A 20,289-nucleotide genomic window follows, 5' to 3' on the forward strand; every position below is an offset into this window, starting at 1 on the left:
GCAGCAGCACAGCGACAGGGCTGAGCCTTTTATCACGCACCGGGCAGGAATTAACGGGAGTTCCTCAGAAATGCTGTTCCTCGTGCGAGAGGCTGAGCGCGGGTGTGCGTGCGTGGGGCTGGGGGCGCAGAGCCCGTGTGTCCCATGCAGGGGACACAGCCGGGACTGCCTGCACACGCAGCGTCTCCAGACGCCTGCCTTCCCGCACCGTGGTACGGGAGCTGCCGGACCGGGATCGTGTGCTGGGAGTCGGTCTGCGACAGGACCCGCTCCTCGTCTCACCCTGGCGTAGGTGCGCAAAGCAGCACCATCCCAGTGGTTCACCCAGAGGTGGATGCAGGCCGCTGACGTGGAGATGGAGGGTGTAAAACCTGTGAGATAAATCCTGTGGGATTAGGAGATCGACAAGACAGCTTTAGCCAGCTCTCGGTGGTTTCTGTGGCTTTTCTCGGGAGGAGGCAGCATCGCCATGTGGGAGATGCTCTGGGCAGGGTGCCGTAGGACTTCCAGCAGTGATGTTTTTATAATTAGCATGTCTTGGCTGCTTTATCACAACAGCACCAAAGCTTTTCAGCGCAATGGCTGCTGATTTACAGAGATCCTTCAACTGCCTGCTTCAGGCCTGCAATTTCCCAAGCGTTCATGTTGCCCCTGCAAGCTTGTTGCCGTTACTTAGCCCAAACAGACTGGCTCTGGGCTTTACAAAACACGTTGGCTGCTCCTAAAGGTTTCTTTAATGTCTTACAACCTGGCTGGGTCCGTTCCAGACTCTGAAAAATTGCAGGCCCCTGCAGATGCTCTCATGTCCTTGAAGACAAGGGCTGCAGACTTGAGGAACTCCCTGGGGAGCCCATGCACTTTTGAGAGGTTCAAGAGTCCATAGCAAATAACTCCAAAATTAACCATGCAGTCCTCCCCCAAGTCCTCAAAGGCACGAGTTCAGATGAATAAAATAAATTTGGAGTTAATAGACCACGCTGAATTTAAAATATGACATTCTAAAAAAAAAAAAAAAGAAGGCAGAGGGGGTCGGGAATAGAAGACTTTTCCAATAGTGAGAAACTTCCATTTTTCAAACCTTCTTATCTCCTCAATGCCTTAGCTGATTAATTGGAGACTCTCTCAAATAATTATTTTCCGGAATAGAGAATTCTTTGGCGAACAGATATTTTTTCAAATTTTTTAAATTTTTTTTTTAAAAGAAGCACTAGGGAGAAACAAAATTAGGCTTGTAAGGAGAATGAGTTACATCCTTAAGCTGGACATCGCTCGTGCTGTTCCACGGTACTGCTGCAAGATAATCACCCATTCTCCCATGCTCTGCCGCTCACCTTAATAACTCTCCCAGGATTTGATGTAATGGTTTACATAACCTTTCCAAAGCATCCTGAATTCTGATACATCCAGCACTTAAATGTGACATTGAGTCAACTCCAAAGTACTTTACAGCTGGGTGACGCTGCTTGGGGCTATCCGACACAATGAATGAAAAAGTTTCACTTACCAAGCTGAAGTGGTCATAACTTTTTAACAGCTGGAACAAATCTCAGATTTTCAAACCCTGAGCCGGGGGGAGGGTGTTTGCCTTCTTGTGCTGCCTGTGGATGCGTGTAGCACCAGGATTGATCCAGAGCAGCAACTACGTACTTGGATTCGCTTCATCTGCGTGTGGCCCCTCTGTAGGTACCTGCCTCTGAGGCCACTGGCTGGATGACATTTATAGTCAGTGGGGAGAAAAAAGGCACATCCAGGCACAATTCATCTGACCTTTCTCAGGCAGCCACCTTAGAAAGAGATTAATCCTGCCCCTGAGAGACCTTTTCTCTCCATTAGTGATACGGCAGTTCATCTGGCTTGTTCGTGGATGTGGGCTGCGTTCGGGCGGGTGGATCCCCTCCATCTCCCTCCCGGGCTGTAGGATTTACGTACCCGTGTGCCCTGCCTGTGGCTCTTGGCTTGCACGCTGGGGAGGGTGCTTTGCTCCTTCCCGGGGCACTGTGCAGAGTGCATGTGTGGGAGACAGGCAGCCCTGCCTCCCCAGCACCCTCCCAGAACCCATCCTGCCTCCCCAGCTGGGGCTCTGACACGTGGCATTCGCCAGCCTAACCAGAGGCACAAGCTGAGAGGGCAGAGATAAAGATAGCCATTTAAAGATAGCCATTTTCTGATACCTGGGGCTGATTCCGCTGTCTTAAAAATCCTGCAGTAATTTCTGATGTTGATTATATATGTAAATCTGTATCTATAATAGTCTCTCTCATATATGTCTGTGTATATATATACGTACACACACGTCGATGTGTGTGTATCTAACATATGTGCTCTCAACCCACACAACATATGCGGGTCTGAAAGCTGCCGGAGCGTGTGAAGTTCCCAGCCCCGTCCTGCGTGGCACCCACAGACGGAGCGGGGTGATGCGCCCACCTCGCCGCTCGCCCTGACGTGGCATCACCCTCCCTATCCCTCCAGCTGGCATTTTTGCCCTGCACAGCACTGGTATGGGCCTGGCTGTGACCGCTGTACCCCCAGAGGCATGCGCTGCGGTGGCACCATCCTGCGCTCCCCGACGTCCTCAGGGTTTGGGCTTTTGCTGGGGAGGACAAAGGTGGTGAGGAGCCTTGCAAGGCTCAGGTAGCCCAGTGCAGGTTGGTGTTATGGGATGTACTGGGCTCCTAGTGCTTCTGTGGCTCATTCATTAGTTTGTGTGTCTTAATAAATTATGCTGGCTTTCTGCCAGCAAGCATTAGCACAGGCTGGATTTGGTGGGGGAAGCATCTTAGGAATGGGAGGGAGCCAGTACCCCTAGAAAACATGGCTGTGCCCCAGGTTCACAAAGGACATTACCCCGCAGCCCTTGGGGCTTGTGCTAGTCCAGATTCTGGGCCAAAATCACTCAGAGAAGGGGTTTTTGGGTAGCAGCCGTTTCACCCTGCTGAGAAACCCACATGGCTTCAGGGCATGAGTGTCCATGACACTGAAGGTGACAGCTGGGGAGGCTGGAGGTGCCCAAGCATGATGTTCCAGGTCTGCAGGGAGAGCGGGCTCTCTGGGGTGCTGGTGGCTGTACAGCACTGAAATCCCACAGCAGCTGGAGGTGCACCCTGACCCTTTTCCCCGTCTCTAGAAAAGGCATCGTGTCTCCCAGCTTCTTCTCTTCGCCAGTCTGGGTACATACATCAGGCAGCGGAATGCGGCCCCATCGCTGCCATGCAGATAGCAGCAGCATGGCAAATTGCAGTTAAGCAACATGACTCAACTTTGTAATTTCCAGCTGTAGCGTATTCAGAAATAGTCTGGAGGGGCAGATCTAACCGAGGCATGCATCTGCGGGAGCCACGGGGATGGGAAGGGAGAGCGTGTGCATCTGATAAGTTGGTCCCTTGACTGGCCGTGAGCTGAGCACGACCTCCACAAGACCAAGAAGCAAAGCAGGGAGGGGAGGGAAGGGCAGGTTTAAGCAGATTTCAGGTGGGCAGCTGAGAAAGAGCCTTTCCTTAAGAGAGCTGTTGGTGTTGACGACATTAGTAGTGTCACTGATGGAGAAATTCAATCACTTCCAATGAGGGAAAAATAATTGTCTTTCGAGGTACAATGGGTTGTTGTCATTTTCCTATGACACACTCCATCAGCTTTCAATTTCTAGCACAAAAGCCCTTCGTTCTTGCTTGGGCCTCTCTAATCTGTTGCAGTGAGCACTCATGGCAGATGTGGCATGGGCTGGTGAGTCGCCTGGGAACAGAAATGTTCAAATTGTACCAAAGTGAGAGCATCACACAGACCCCGCTGGGGTGGGAAAACCAGCTCGGGTCAGCAGTCAGTGAAATATCTCCTTAAGCCCCAGGTTCTGTAAAACAAGGCAAACAGTATGGTGAGGGGCTCGCGTAGCTTGGGTGGAGAGGTTTGGGGCGACCCCTGGCACCAGGGTCCCAGGCAGGTTGGGCACAGGGATGCTCAAACCTGCTGGGGCTGGAGGATGCAGCTTTGGCTCCATCATCCCCTCCAGTATCAGTGGTAGGGATGGCGATGGAGAAGAGAGGAAGGGGAGAAGTGCGCCACGGTGACTCAGAGCAGAGGTGTGCATGCTGGAGAGCCGGAGCTCGGCACGAAATGCTTCCCTGCCACTGGTGAAATAAGAGGTGATTAGCAACGTATCTCGGCATCCCAGCCATGGAGCCTTCTCCTCAGGCTTTTAAAGGGGAAATATATATTTTAAAATACTGCTCTAACAGGGAGAGGTAATGATGTGTTTCGAGGCAGAGATGGTATCATTCATAAAGCCCGTGCTGCTTAATTACATCAGCACCATTTAGGAGAGGAATGATTTCCCAGTGAGTTTTTGGGTTGTTTTCCCTCTGTCCCACTGTATCTCACCGTGGCTCCAGCTGTTTGTTGGGCTCTTTGGTATCTCTGTTTCCAGCTACGGCTTAAGGATGGCTGCCAGCCCTAGGGACTGGCAGACTGCCACTGTCACCAGGTGTCAGCTGCCCAAAGAGGCCCCAGAGGCTCAGGGTGGGCAGCATCATGGCACTGAGGTGATGCCATCCTATTCTGACCCGGGTTGGGGTAACAGGGGTGAGCAATGGGTTGATGCCGCTCGTGCTTTTGGGTCAATAGTCAACACTAGGTGACCCTATTTCCCTGCTGTCCTGGGTCACCAGCTCTACATTCAGTATTCCCGTGGTCTGGGGAAGATCTGCTGCCGTGCGAGATGAAGGACACTGTCTCCATCAGGCACATGGCTGTACTGCCCTTCCTGGGGCCACTGCGGGGACCCCAGGATTTTTCTAGCAGGGTCTTCCCCGATACGCTGCTGTCCCTTTGCTGAGCGTGCCGCTTGCCCCCAGACCTGCTGCCAGCCCCGCTGCCCTCCGGCCCTGCAAACCAGGGCTCATCCCGCCAGAGAAAAGCATTTGATGCTGGTTTTATCCAACCTTACCTCGTGGTGCTTTCCCTTCGCCTGTCAGATCCAGCCTGATGTTATTTGGGTAGGAGCAGAGGGGTGGGAGTTTAGAGAGGCAAAATGGTGCTTTTTTTTTTTTTTTCTTGTATTCATAAGACATTTCGAGTGACACACACAGACAATAATGTATCACTCAGCCTGAGTACAGCTTGAATGGTTTAAAAATACGCTCCTGAACTTTCCACCCCTATTCATGCACAGGCACCATCCCTTTGGGGTCTGCACTTTGGCAAGAACAAGCAAGGAGTTAAGCAGCTCGGCAAGGCGAGCTATTTATGGATGTTGCAGGCTCCCTGCTCTTCTCCAATACCCCATTCAATCCTTTAATTATCTGCAGTTGTTTCTTGCTGTGTCTCACCGCATGCTCTCTGGGGGAAACCGCTGGAGCTTTGCCAGTTGGTGGGGGTGGGGGGGTGGGGAGGGGGAAGACTCTGCCACATGGCCCAGGAAAATAAGGGACGCCGTGAGGTTGCTTATCTGTGGGCTGTGAGGGCAGCGGGGAGGCCAGGGCATGGCCGTGGGACCTTCTGGGACAAGGAAGCAGAGCTGATCGGAGCGACACCCTCGGTGGGCACTGCCTGCGGGGCGCAGGATGTAGCGACAGAAGGTGGGAAGGGACTTCCCACATCCCCGGGTTCAGTCCCCTGCGTCTCCAAGCCCTCCCCGTGAAATGGAGCCCAGAAGCTGAAAGCCTAATGTGTGAGAGGGAAGAAGGCAGGAGGGAGTGCGTGGCTTGCCAGCCTCTGACGTTGCTGCCCTCCAGACAGCACGGTTTCTCTACAACACTGCCAGTTTTGGAGAAGAGAGCAGCTGTTGCCAGGACTCTCTGCCTCTTGTTGTTCCCCTGGCGAGCCCGCCCAGCTGCAGACTGGCTCCAGGGTATGATGAAAGCTACCCCTGCCACTTCCCTAAACCCCCTGTGAAGATGCTGCTCCAGCATCGTAAAAATTGTTGTTAATCCACTAATAGTCTTTGAGTAAGTCGACCAAACAAGAAAAGAGATGAGAATAATCTCCAGCGCCTGGGGCTGTGTAGCTGTTAATGTAACCGGCTCTTTGAGCATCCTCCATACCCCAGCCTGCACCCCACCTCCCCAGGCGTTTTGCGCTCCCGAGACCCTCTCTCGGCACCTTTTCTGGCCCTTATGAACTGTGACAAGATGGTCTGGGGGAGGCCAGCCAGGACCAGCGCCTCGTGTCCCCTCCACGCTGCAGGGAAGATGGGCACTGGGAGAGCTGGAGGGGACGAGCAGCCGCCTGCCCACCCAGAGGCTGGCCAGCAGCCAGGCCAGGGGACTGTCCCCTGGGGATCTTTGCAGATCTGTTTGAGCACAGGGTGCGGTACCCCCCAGGGCTGGCACCTGCAGTCAGTGCTGTCGGGCTGGTAAGAGCTGGGGCAGTTGCTAGTTCCATTGGTCTCGGATAAGTTGCTCATGGGAGCCGGAGATTCCTAGACTCAGATTTTCGTATAGGTCTAGTACCAAGCATGGGGGGCTGTCTTCCCTGCCAAAATCTACCTGTGTCTCTCCTTCTTCCTCCAATCCACTGCCTTTCACTTCCCTTCTGGCTTATCCTGCCAGCACCAGTGATCCTGGGAGGCTCCTGGGTCCCTCTTCCCATTGCAAACCCTGGCCCAGCTCTGCACAGGGATCGCAGGGAGAGCAGGAATCTTTTCTGGGCTTCTCACCTCCTACCTGTGCTTTCCCCCAGCTGGGTGAGGGGGCCACATGTCCTGGGGGTACACCACACGTTGGCACCACTGGGGACTGGTGCTCAGACCCAAGAGCTTTTACAGACACGCACACACATCTGCATGGGTGAATTACCTGTCCTGTGCTTCTCCGAGCATCTGGGCTCTCTCAGCCATCCACTGTGCTCCCAGCCTGCTCCCAAGCCCATCAGCAGGGCAGGGAGGCTGCAGCCAAGCCCCTGCACAGTCCCAGCAGGCTGAACATAACCATCTCCATCTGCCACAGCAGCTGGAGGCGTGGGCAGCCCCTGCACCACACACCTGGGCTCGGGGAGCCAGTGGTGCCTCCATCTGCTCCGTCTGTGAGGAGCGGGGCTGAGCCACTGGTGCCCCTCCAGCAGCTTGGGCAGCGCGGGAGCTTGGCAGGACCACACAATCCCATAGGAAATGTCTCTGTGTTTAAAGAGCTCTTTCGGGTAGAGGCATGACTTCTGAAAAATGGCTGGGTACCGCAGGTGTCAGGGGGGTTTGGCTTCATAATCGTAACAGGGTGTGGGAGGGGGTCTCCCCTCCCTCTCTCTGGGCTCTTCATGGCATCTGTGCTCTGACTGAGCTCTAGATGGCCCTGGGCGAAGGCAGGACCCCAGCAGCCCCTGCACGGGGAGGGTGAGATGCTGGAAGGGTCCCCTGTATGCACCCCGTACAGCAGGGGTTTGGGGCTCCTCCCCCATGAGAGTGGAGGGACCCTTCCCCTGGAAGCCCATTTCTGGTGGGTGTTGATGGGTCACATGGGGCCATTCCCACAAAGCCCCCTCCAGCCCCCACGGGGACCGGGCTGTGGCGTGGGGAGCGCAACTGGGAGCCGGAGGTTCCCCCTCCTTCCCCGGCTCCACTCCGTGAGAGTTTGCTGTATTCTCACCTGATTAGTGGATTTGAAATACAGCCTTTGGCTTGGAGACCCAGAATAGGTGTTCGGTTGTCTTTACTCCGCTGGGGGCTCCTTAGTGGGTCATCGCTGCCCAACACAGCTGGCGCAGCACTGTGCCTTCCACGGGGATGCTCCGCCGGGATCCCGGCTTTGTGGGGGAACCGCACCCCGGCTCCAGTTCGACAGTGTCCCACTGAGCCAGGACAGCCACGCCGTGCTCCTCCGAGCTTCCCTGGGCTCTGCCTGCAGCTGTCACACCCCTAGGCCACCGCTTGTCCCTGCATTTCATGGGGAACAGCAGGTTTCCAGGGTGGCATCGGGACCAACGGGTAGTGACCTTGTTTTGTCACTTATGCTGTCATCACCAAAACACCCCAAAAAAATAGCTGCCCATAGGGGAGAGCTGGGCCCTCTGACATTTGCTTCGTTTTACAGCAACTAATGCATCCGGCAGCATCCTCAGGAACGCTGTGCTGTGCTGGGATAACCGAGCTCCACGCTGCCAGCAAAGCCACGGCAGCAGAGCTGCCTCCCAGGCCACCCTGGTGCCACTGGGCACCAGCCGGGCACAGGGCAGGACCTCCCCCAGGGGCCAGGGATGCCCCATGCTGTAACAGCCACTGCTCTCCACGAACTGTCTGCTCTGCAGAGAGCAGGGAATGTGTGTTCATTAAGTGACACTAATTGCTTGATACTTTTGCAGTGTTTCCTACCTTGTAAAGATTTGAGTCAAAAACCAGCGCCCTGAGGAACCACCTCTATTAAACTGATGTTCATTAGAGCTGACTTTGTGCTACCTCATTAGGCTTCTGTAATTGAAGGAGTCAATTGATTATCAATAGTTTCAGTTCCCTCTTCCCATGCCCACGAGGCCCTGCTGGGTCTTCTTCAGGGTCCACCATTCATTGTGTGGCTCAAACGCACCTCGCTGCTGGCAGCCGTGGACCGAAGCAGCTCAGGTTGCTCCATGCATCCCCATCTCCGTGCTGTGGCCGTCGGGATGCTGGCACTGCCGGCTTTGCTGCAGCAACGCTTTCCGTGTGGGTCCTTTGCATGGCAGCATGTTCACCCTGATTTGGCTCTAGCTGCTCTAAACTCTGTTTAAAATACTTGTGATGGCTCCACTTTCTGTATCTGTTTTTTAATGCATATGTATTATATTTGGAGAGGGTGCATGTGGGGGTTCATCTCTTCAATGACTCTCTCATGGGTGTGAAAGTGGAGCCTCCGAACCAGCTGCTCCCTGCGCGCAGGCTTGCTCTGCCTTGGCGGCATGCGTTCACTACTCCCCGGCCCACAGCGCAGGGGTGGGGGGCACAGCCCGCAGGGGGGGCCCGGCCGGCCGGCAGAGGCTGCGTGGGCACGCTTGCGTGCTGGTTTTCCTGTGCGTGGGTGCTCTGGCTGACTCCCTCGCGCAGACACGTGCTGCCTGACTCAGTCACACGTCTGCTGTTTTTAGAGGCAGCCTTCTAACACCCTGCCTCACTCAGCAGAAAATCATGGAGATGCTGTGCTTCCCCCTAGGCAGCCTGAATCCAAAGCCCCTGCACTCAGGAGCAGCCCTCGGGCTTTGCACCCTGGCCCTGGACAGACTATTGTGGTGAGAGGGCCGGCACACAGCCCTCCTGCCCTGTCCTGCCCTCGGGGTCTGCTTTCCATGCCTTCCCTGCCCCTGGGAGCAGAGCGCCCAGAGCATCCTCAGGTACCCCAGGAGCTAATACCCCATTGCTGCATCCAAGCAGAGGACCACAGGTGACATGAAGATGGTGACAGTGCAGCAGGTGAGCTGGGGATGGAGACGGGGATCCTCCCCACCCGTCCATCCTTGCCCCCTCCCCTGAGAGCACAAGCAGGTCTCCAAAAGCTGGAGGGTAGGGGTGCCACAGGCCATGTCGCTGTAGCCGGTCCTTATGCTTTTCCCTGGGACTTCAGGTTTTTAGGCAAATGCCACTGGGCTGCCCCAGCTTGGGGTCTGCGGCGTGTCGCAAGTGACAGCAGAGACAGCGAGAGGGTAGACAGACAAGGCAAGAGGAAACTGTTGCTCCCCACCTTCGTTAGTTTTAACTAACGAGCTGTTTATAGGAGCGACATGACACCTGCTTTGCTCTTTATAAATTCAATAATTTATGAAAGGTATTAAAGGCAAAACAGCCTCCCGGATAAAGCCTGTGATGCGTGCACTCTGGGTATTAGCCAAACGGGACAATGAGCTACACTTGAATAACACACGGAGATATTTACCCTCTCTGTCTATAAATTATTAAGGGGGTTTTTGCACATAATTACACGAGCTTTTATGTTTCTCACTCCCTGCTTTTAATCCTTTTTGGAAAGGCGCCAGTCACTTATGACAGGAGCTGAGCAAACAGCAAATGTTAGAGCTGGTTTTGGAGTTGCAGGAGAGGGCACCGGCCTGAGCCCACCTGCCTTGGTGGGTGCTGGGGCTGGGGGTCTCCCCTCACACTGCTGCCAGGGCAAGGATCAAAAGGCGTGAGCTGCTGGAGACCGGGCCAGGGCTGGGGACCAGGCCAGGGTTTGGCCCTGGCACAAGGTGCTCTTCCTCTTCGGGGTGGGTTCACAGAGGTGGCTGTGAAAGTGCGAAGTAGGCTCCGGCGTTTTAATTGCTCTCCAACTGTGCATGTAAATCAATGATGTGCAGATGTAATTGGGCATGCAAATGTCACTAGAAGGCTGTTTACATGTGCAGTGTACATTAGGGGAGCGTGTATGTGTGCAAAGCAACACTAAGGATATTAGTAATAATTACGCTTCCAGGGGTGTCCGGGTGCTATGTCCACTGCCTCCTCTTCTCTGGCCTTCGGGGAGCAGAGCTCCCTCCTCGCCCTGCCCCATGCCAGATCTCCCCTTCCTCGACCGACGTGTTTGCTCCCCAGTCCCTGCCCAGCCTCCAGCAGAGCTCGGCTCCCTCCCCTGCTCCCCAGCATTGCCTTTCCCTGCACGGCGTGCCAGGCTGGCTGCAGCCCCAGCCGAGGCATGCCCATCTCTCTGCCTAGCTCACCAGGCAGGGGCCAAACCTCTTTTAAACATTAAGGTGAAGAGCCCATTTCATCCCCACCAGGCACCGTGACCCTTTCCGTTAGTTGCCAAGCATCTGTGAGTCAGCCCCAGCGGGACGTCTCCCACACCACCTTCCCGTCCTCCTTGTCCAACACAGCCTTTTCTTTCTCTGCGTGGGCATTTGACACGACCCTCATGTCCTCCATGCTCACTGTGGTCTTCAGGCCCTCTCTCCTTTGTGTAAAGATCTTTAATCATTGCTCTTTGTCCCATTGTGTGGCTCCTATTCTTACACCAAGCTGTTAAAAAGCTGTCACTGTCATAACTTCCTTGTCCCAGAAATTATCTTTCATCTCCTGGATGTGGGCTACAATAGACACTGAGATGCTTGATATTATTAATACTGTCTGTATATGTGTCAATGAGCTTAAGAATTTAATGGAGCCTTTTCCCACAGCCTTTCAGCCAGCGTGTTTGGGCTGCTTGACAGAGCAGTCAAGCTATCAGGCACTTGAGTCAGGCTGACATTAGGACATGTGCCCTCTCTCCACAGCAGAGTGTTTCGGAGCAAGGGCTAATTTCCACAGCCTGAGCTCGAACAGGACAGGCAGTGCCCTGGCAGAGACCTGGCTGAGCTGGGCTGGGGCAGCCCCTGTGCTCTAGCAGCTCATCTCCCCTTCGGCGGCACCTGCTTGAGGGAGGCTACAGAAAGGCCCTTTTTTCTCCCCTTTCTACCTGTTCCCTGCAGCATCATGGAGGTCCTGTCATGATTTGAGATAGGCAAGGCACGATTTGAGACAGGCAAGGCATCTCCAACCTCTCACCTTGCTTCAGCTGAGCAGGGATGCCTGTGGGTGGGCTGGGCTGCATCTGCTGCCAGAGCAAGCAGCTTCCCAGCAGGCCCAGCTGGGCATGGGCAGCGCGGTGGGATCGCCCTCCGTGGCCTGCACAGCCCGAGCCCATGTCAACAGCGGTGTTGCATGGCTCCTGCCACAGCTGTCCCAAGCGGGCGGCTGGTGTCGAAGGATTTTTGGTACATTGCCTCCTTCTGCTCCAAATCAATCAGCTGACCAGGGCAAGGAGCAGTACAAGACAGTACAGAGAGAAACCATTATGATAATACTTGATAACGATCCTCAATTTCACTCAGGAGCAGCCGAACAATGCAGGATTTGGACTCCCTCCAGCTGATAATGAGAAGCCACTGGACTGACTCAGCCTGCTGTGAGGAGGCATCAGTACACATCCAGATGGCCATGGGGATGGGGGGGCAGGAATATCCTGCATTGCCCCTTCATCCCACTCCCCCCACACACACCCTGAAATGTCACCACCTCCAAGGAAGAAAGCACACGTGACCTAGGAACACGTTTCTCCCCTGAGTGACTGTGTCTGCAGGGGCCAGGTGCTCTCGGGCATCCTCAGGAACAGCTCCTGTTGCCCGGAAGGCGGCGTCCCCAAGGCGGGCAGGGGAGGTCTGTGTGCACGTGTTGTGCAAGGCACAACATGAGATGTCTGGGGCACTTTTCCATCCCCATCCCAAGCAGCCAGGAGGTTACAGCTGCCTTCTCTGGGGACTGGTTAATACTGGGCAGGACGGAGGAGGCGGCTGCCGGCCAAGCCCAGGGGAAACACAGGGCACCCTCCCCTCCTGGTGCGCAAGGGCAGGGTGGGTGCAGACCCTCCCTCTGCCCATGCTGCAAAGGGAGGAGGCTGGCGGGGCAGACAGCCGATCTGGCGTTCCCAGAGCTGGTGCTGGCAGTACTTCAAGGTGTGGTACATCTTATCTCAGCCTGGCATTTGCACGTATTTTCTCAGCTCAGCTTGTTAAGACAAAAGTGTGAAAATTTGAAAGAAAAGGAAGTATAATAATAATGGGAGTAATTAAAATCCATCTCCCTCCTGCCAGCTCAGCCCTTTCTAGACCTTTTGTGGGATTCCTGGACACGTGCGCTGAAACCAAGAGAGATGAGAACATCCCAGCTAGCCCTGTTGAGGGGCAGGTCTGCTCCCTGCTGCCCAGGTGGGAGGCTCGGTCCCTCACGCAGTGTGCAGGTGCCACCTCTCTGGGAGGGAGCTCAGAGCAGGGATAAACTCCTGCCTGCAGAAGGGAACCATCTGCCACAGCCCGTTATCATCTGAGGATGGCAGTGGCAAAGAGCTGGAGCATCTGTCTGAGGGATGAGGCCCCGCAGATGGACACCCAAATGTTCTTGCCACTCCCTGCAGGTTTTAAAGACGAAAATGTTTGATGAGGGCTTGTGAGCGGAGCTGCTATCTGTGGTGTCCTCTGCAGCCTGGGGCTACAGGGAGTTCAGGAGGAGATAGTGACGCTTGCAGGACAGGGATGCCCCTTGAGTCACTCCATGCTGCAAGAAAGAGGTTGACCCAGTTGAGTGGGTCTTTTTGGCCTCCCTCAACACCTAGGGTTGGTCTCCAGAGCATGGGGGAGGCCAGTGAAGGTGATGGGAGAGGGTAAAAAAAGCGTATCTACTGCAAAGCTGCCAGCTGCAAATAGATAGGGATTGTTAGCTGGGACAGGAGACCAGTGAGGTTTGGTTGCATGCTTCTGGCTTTCCCCAGCACTTTGTCACCCATGCTACACCACCTCGGGGACCTGAGCAGTAAGCTCACCCTTACCTCTAACTCTGAATGCCCTTCTACAAAAGTAGCCCCTTGCCAGGAATGGTAGCACCCAGTTATTCTGTTCTTTTTCCCAGTGTCCCATTGATGCCCTTCTCCCAAGTAACATTATGAACTCACCCCCTCTGAGCCACATCACTGCTCCTCTTCAAGCAGGACCTTCATACCCAGCATGTGTTAAGGGTGGGCTGTGTCACCGTCTGCGTGCGAGGTGGTCTCAGCCCTCGTGTTAATTGTGGTGGTGAGATGCTGGCCAGTGGTGGCCCGTGAAGGGCTGGGGGCAGCCTGACAGTTCCAGGTGGGTCTGAGCCTCTGGTGCTGTGCTGCTCACTGGTCCCTGGGGAATGCGCCTTGGCCTCACCCCTGGGCAGCTATCCTGACTGCTCACTGCTGTAGCAAACGGCTACACCAGGGCTGCGTGACGGCAACGTTCTGGTGCAGGGAGGCCACAAAGGAACCGCCAGCACAGAGCTTACGATGATGGGTTGGCAAATGCAGAAACGTGGGAGCCTTGGGGGCTTCTGAGCAGGCGCTGGTGCAATTCCTACTGCAGAGATCAACAGGGTTTGTTGCTGCTAGGATCTGCCTTTGGCCAAAGCATCCTTGGGGCTTTTGCAGTGAAGGACATGTTGCCATGCGGTGGGGTGAGAGGTACCCCTTTGCATTTGGAGGAAGGGAAGAGCCCAAATGGCAGCGTGGTTCCTTAGGGAGACAGGCGTCCTGGCTCCTCTTAAACTCTGGTGCCATGGATAGGGCCTTTGTGCTCCTGTGCTCAGCTAGGAGAGCCGTTACTAAGTGATGCTTGCTTCTCGCCGTGCTCCCCATCCTCCCTATCACCTCACCCCACTGCTGACCAACGTGCACCACCCTAGCTGGCAAAGCAAACCAGGGCTCTGCTCCTCTACAACGGCTGGTGAGCCCGTGCTGCCCTCGCTTCTGCTGCACTGCTCCCTTCGCTTGCCCGAGTCACACATTGCACGCGGAGGTTACAGAAAAGGCAGGTTTTGCGCAGGACTTTTCTATAGGAGAGGTGTGCGTGGATGCCATCTTAGCTCAAAAGCTCATCTCTGGTTCTGCGCCGCCGGGGTGGGGACGGCAGCAGAGCCAAGGTGGGAAAGACGGTCTTGGAAGGCCCCCTGCTTCCAGGCAGTGCATAGCATCGCTCTCCCATGGCCACCAGTGCTGCTTGCATGGCGTAGTTGCTGTATCTTTGTGGAAGGGCTGAGGGGAAATTTCCCTCTCTCACATCAGACGATGCCAGGAATGATTTGCGGGGGGGTTATTATTGAATACACAATGCCCTGCACTTTACTGGAGCTTTAACCATGGGGGAAGCATTAAAAACAGCATTCGGAGCTCTTAGCCTGTCTTTTGTCCTCTGTTTGTTTTTTCTGGCCGCTTTCAGATTGCTGGCTTTGTCTGTGTTTGTGAAGTGCTATTAACATCGATGGCATCGCTGAAATAGCCATAATAATAAGAGGCATCGATCTGCACTGAGTAAAGGTCTGAGGACCACTGAGAGGGGCCAGGCTGAATTTCCTTGATGTCGGGAGCAGAGTGTGCATGCACACACAATATGCTCTCACCTCCCCGTCTTTCTTGCCATGAGGATCCTTTGCCCGAGCCCACACAGGGCTGTGTGCCTGACGGGCACCCACCCCCCAGCCCAGCCAGGGTCTGCGCCCGCAGGAGGAGGCGGCAGCCCAGGGGTGGGCAGGAGTGCCGAGCGGGAGCAGGGAGCTGGAGTGATTCAGCCCTCAGCTGGCGAGCTCGCAGTGCCTACCCTTTGTTTATTCCTGCTCCGCTCAGAAGCTTGCGTGTGCTGTGCGGGAGGATAACAGGCTCTGCTGCGGGGAGGCAGTGGCTTCTGCCAGAGTGCGGAGGGGGGCTCGCGTTGCCCTGGGTTTGCTCGTAGCCCACTGCAGGGACATGGAGCTTGGGACAGCCACTGTGTCCCGTGCTCCATGGCACATTTGGTGGGCATTTGGCCCAGCTCTGGCACGCCTCCCGGCAGGCGGGGGGGGCTCATCACCCAGGAGAGACCTGGGGCGAGCACAGCTCCGCTTTCGCAGGAGGGAGGAAGGGAAGCCTGCCTGGAGGGATGCTCTGCATGGGAATCTCCACCCCTGGGCTTGGTTAAATGGCTGGTGGAGGAAGGCCAAGCTGCCACCTTCCTCAAAAGCTCCCAGTGGCTAAAAGAGCCGTCCAAGGGAAGGCTCATGGGATCCAGCAATGGGACTCCCGCAGAGCCTCTGGCCCCAGCCGGTGCCAGGCCCTGGTGCAGCGGTCTTGGGTCTGCTCTGGCCTGTGGCCAGCCACGCTGCAGGGACAGCTGGGCAGGAGCAGGACAGAGCGGGAAGTGCCCCAGGAGAGCCCTGAGAGAGGAAGCGGGAGGGGAAAGTGCACATTAGAAGCAAAGTTTGTGTCCATTACTGCCGGAGAAATCAGCCTCCGCTGAAAGAGCCAGCGCTGGGCAAATCTGCTAATGCTGCTCGATAAATCAGTGTCCATTATGGAAGGGGTGAAGCAGTGGGCAGCATCAGGAAGCTGTGCACTTAGTCCTGAATGAGATGCCACCAGCTTAGCGTGTGCTGAGCCTCTGAGGAAGCCTTTGGGATCCCCAAGTCCCAGATCAGTCCTCAGAGGCGTGTGGTGTTGTGTCGTCCCGTGTCCGCCCCCCCCCCCCAACCCCCTTGCAGCCCTTTTCCTCTGGGGAGGGGGTGCAGTGAAAAAAGAGGAGCAAAACGCTTTGCAGAGGTGGCTGCTGTAGCACGGAGCCTCCGAAACCTCCAGGGTAGCCGGGCACCTGCCCGCGGCGGGCTGGGCAGGGGCTGGGGCAGGGGCTAGGCGCCGGGGCGAGCGCGGCCCCTGCGGGCCGCCAGGCTGCGCCCCGGGGGCTGCACGGGGCTGCGGGGGCGAGCGGCCCCGGCCGGCCGCGGGGGCAGGTGCCACGACCCCCGCCCTCCGGCCGAAAGCGCCGCTGCCCGCGGGGGTCGGGGGGCTGCGCCCGCCCCCGGCTCCCCCCTCCCAGCCGCGCCGGAGCGGGGGAGGCGGCGGGAGGAGGGACCGGCCGCCGCCGCCGCTCCCGTCCCCGCACCGCCCCGCGCCCGCCGGCGGCTCCTCCCGGAGGGGAGGCGGGGGCCGGCGCGGCGGCTTTGAGCGCGGCCCCGCCGCGGCAGACCCGGCCGGCGGCAGCGGGGCGAGCGGAGCCCGGGCCGTGCCAGCCCGCCCCGGGGGGGCGATGCCGCCGCCCCGCAGCGCCGCCGCCGCCGGCCGCCCGGGGGAGGGGAGGCAGCCGGGGGCCGCGCGTCCCTAGGGCGGCCCCGAGCGGCCCCGGTGCCCGGCCCGGCCCTCCCCGGGCTCGGGGCTGGGGGGCGGCTCGGACCCGGGAGCGCCGGCGCCTCTCGTGCTGCCGCTGCGGAGAGGGGGAGCTGCGTTACTGCAGGTGGAGGCTTGGCGGAGGGGGGGCCGGGGGAGATGCCATTTCTGACCGAGGGAGACCGCCGGCGAGGATGAGATGCAGGTACGCGGGGCGGGGGCGCTGGAGCGGGGGGACGGGGGCTGGGGGAGCGGGGGGGGGGTCCGTGCCCCCCAGGCCCGGAGCCGTGGCGCTGTCCTCGGGGCCGGGACCTTGATGCGGGTGCCCGGCTTGCACCGAGGTGCGGGTACCGCGGGGAGGGGCCGGCGGGGCCGGGGGCTGCCCGCCGCGGGGCGTGGGGCTGGGGGGGTCGTGTGTCCTGCTGTCCTCCATCCCCTCCGGTGCTGCTGCCGCCGCCGCCCCGCCGTGCCCGGGCGGCTGCCCGCTGCTGAGCCCCCTCGCCCCCCCAGGACCCCTGCGCTGCCCCCCGCAGCCCCTCTGCAGCCAGGCGGGGCTGGGGTCCCGGCCACCCGGAGCTGACTCGCCCAGCTAAGGGCTGGGGCTGGGTGATGCTGAGGGGAGCACAGAGCTGCATCCTGATGTGGGAGCTCTCCTCCTCCTCCTCCCGGTAGTTAGGCAAGCCGGTCTGGAGCAGATTACATATTCAGGTAGGGTATGGCCGGGACAGCGCTCCCTGCCAGGGCTTGCTGGGGAGCAGGGGGATCAGCCTTCAGGCAGGCTGTGCCCGGCTCCCCGGCCCGGAAGGGTTAATTCAAGAGGAGGAATGGGCCCTCTGCCTGACCCCGAGGCAGAGGCACGAAGGGTTAAATACGGGCAGGGAGGGCTCGCCAGCCCTGGGTGACCAGGCTGGAGGCAGGAGCCATGAAGGGGGATAATTTTTCTGGGTGGGGGCTAACCTCTCCATCACCAGCCCCCCAGCCTGGAGGCAGGTGAGTCGGGGCCGTGGGGAGTTACTGCCTGATGGGATGGTCCCTCAGTCGCCGGGGCGGGGGTTCTGGGAGCGCTGAAGGGTCCCCCAGCCTGGGCTCAGCCCCACGTACAGGAGCCAGGGAGGAGAATGGCAGATGCTGGGGAGGGTCAGGCTGCCAGCATGGGCTGAGCCTTCGGTTTGCGTCTGGCAGAAAAAAGAAGGGGTTCATGTTGAAGGGGCTTCGCAGGGCAGACGGATTTTGAGGATGCCCAAGAGCCTGCTGGCCAGAAGGGCTTTGGGAGCCCTCCCGGGCAGTGCCATTGCTTGTCACGCTCTGATGCTGTGTGTAGGTTATCGGATTTTTCACCTTGCATCTTGGATGTATAAATAGGTAGAGGCATGGTTTGCTCCAGGTGCTGGAGGTGCCACCTCCGAGAAGAAATAGGAGTGTTGGTGCCGTGAAAGTGATTTGCACTAGGAGGGAGGGATGGTGGGTGAGCGTGGGCACCGGTGGGATGAGGTCTCCTCGCCGCCGGTACGTGCTGTTTGGCGAGCTGAGGCTGTGCCGCCTCTCTCTGCCTTCACTAGCCCAGCTACCGCCTGAGCAGTCGCCATCCACGGTCCTTCCCAGCAAGCGATCCTGCCTGCTGGCCTGCAGCAGGGGACTGGTGTGACAGCCCCACGCTCGCACCCAGCCCAGGGTGCAGAGCAGCTCAGGCATCCCCAGGAGCAGCCCCACTCCACAGATCTGCTCCTTCTCCCTTCTGCCTCCATCTCCCCTTCCCCTGCACCACCTACCGGAGCCCTGCTCTGAAATGATATCCCTTCCCCAGCCCCATCCCAGCCCTCCCGTCAGCCTTAACCCTTTCCTCGCTGCTCTGCCACTTGCAGCAGCCCTGACCTGACCTTCCTGCCTGCCGGAGCAGCAGCGTGGAGGTGCCATCAGCCAGCCCACCGCCACGGGGGTGCAGGGGTCTCGGCAGAGCTGCCTGCGCGGCCCAAGCCATCCCACCTCAAAGGCAGCGACCCCAGCCCCACGCCAGCCCCATAGCCCAGACCTGTGTGCGACCCCTTTCCTCCATGTCCCTTCACTGGTTTCAAGCGCACGCCTTGTCCCTCTCCTGGACCCCTTGCAAGTGCCAATGGCCAGTGACACCTCGTGCCTGTGCCAGGTGCCACAGAGCCGAGGGACAGCCTCACTGTCCTGGTGCACAGAACCCGTGCTGTTCCCCTGCCCATCTCAGCCCCCTGCCCATCCCAGCAGCGTGGGCTGGGTCTCTGTGGGAGGCGATGTCTGGGCTGGCTTTGCCTTCTCGCCTGCTGCTCCTGGCTCCTGGCGCACGTAGCTTGGTAGCTTCATACCAGGGAGGAGAGGTGTGCTCTGCAGCTCGCCTAGCAAGGCTGGTGAGCAAGGCCCAGAGGGAAATGTGTCCCTGGGCTAAAGCCTCTGTGTCTTCCGGACACACTGGGGCAGTTTTCCTGGTAGCCAGGCTCTTCTGCTCCCTCCCCAGGGCCTGCACTCTGGGACAGGGACAGAGGCTCCCTGGAGGCAGCAGTGTCCCTGGTGGGCACTGTGCCGGTTACCAGGAGCAGGAGGGGGCTTCTCCTCCTCTCTGGGCCATGCCTCCCTGGCCAGCAGCTCGGGGCAGTGGCACCTGCCTGCACCAGGCGTTCGGGAGGCTCCCACGGGATGGGCAGGAAGCGACTGGAGGAGATACTGGAGCTGAGTTACAGCGCCTGGGGAAGAGTCAGGTTTTCCAAGCTTCTTTGTGGAGGCACTAATTACAAAACCAGCGGTTATACTTCTGTAATACCGTACCATGCTGCAGTTACTCTACACCTGTAACGTAGTTAGTCTGTGATACCTCTAATGACCACTGTTTCATATCACTGGAAGGTTAGCAGCATGACTGGATGACTTATTATTCCTTTAGTTTGCTACTTCATACAGTCACTGTAACGATGCTGAAGTTGATACTGCTTGATGTATGTAACAAGTATAAAATCCTGTAACTTGAGGTTTTATTTCAGGGGTTGATAAATCACTTTCTAATAAGGCCACAATGATAGTGTAATAATAGTGTAATTACAGTTGCTGAATTATAAAGCACAACTGAACCTACTCAGGCTCAATGAGGATTAATAACCTCATCAGGTGTTGCTTCACGTGCGTGGTTGTTGCTGGGCTGTGATGGGCCTGGGGGTGTTGGACAGCTGCTGGGTGCGGTGACAGCTCTGGGGTGACACCTGTGTCGGGGCTGGAAGTTGGACCCCATCCTCTCGAGGTAGGGGAGGACGTGTTTGCAATGGGCACATCTCTGTGAACGTCCTGGTGGAAAATGAGACTCTGCCGACTCTTTTGTGAAGCTTCAGGTGTGGAAATGGCTGGAGAGACACTTTTCTGTGTCACCTCAGAAGAGTCCTGCCAGCCCTTGGGTCCCCCTTGGCTTGTGGCCCCTTGGGCAGTTTGCTTGGGCAGTGCTGGCGCTGGGGTGGATGTTAGTGGTGCCCTTGGCTCTCCTGTGGTACATACTCGCCCTTTATGCTTGTCACTGGCCACCGTGGCAGTGGTTCTGGGCCAGCAAGAGGAGGGCACAGCCGGCAATGCAAGTCACGGCACAGCTTGGCGAGGCGGGTGTTTGCCCAGCTCTCAAACACATCCAATGCACTGAGTCAGCAGCTCTCCCCCATCCTCTGCTAAACCCCGGGAAGGGAGCAGGGTTTGTCCTAGCATGGGCAGAAATGGCTTTGGGGGGGAA

General features: G+C 57.6%; 1 protein-coding gene across 4 annotated transcripts in view; it reads left to right on the top strand.

Annotated features, from left to right (window-relative positions):
* The window catches only part of LINGO1 (leucine rich repeat and Ig domain containing 1), a 169,590-nt gene that overhangs the window by 134,879 nt on the left and 14,422 nt on the right, over window positions 1–20,289 (top strand). Inside the window, exon 1 of one of the 4 annotated variants that reach the window (XM_055717160.1) lies at window positions 16,237–16,764. The exons of 2 other annotated variants lie outside the window; for them this stretch is intronic. In XM_055717160.1, the coding sequence (XP_055573135.1) occupies window positions 16,759–16,764 (6 nt within the window). In that variant the 5' untranslated portion in view covers window positions 16,237–16,758. Of the gene's footprint in view, window positions 1–16,236; window positions 16,765–20,289 lie in introns of those variants that run through there. One more of the 4 variants, XM_055717161.1, reaches the window with a different exon arrangement.

Source organism: Falco cherrug, chromosome 7 (assembly GCF_023634085.1).
Source record: "Falco cherrug isolate bFalChe1 chromosome 7, bFalChe1.pri, whole genome shotgun sequence".
NCBI classification, from domain to species: Eukaryota; Metazoa; Chordata; class Aves; order Falconiformes; family Falconidae; genus Falco; species Falco cherrug.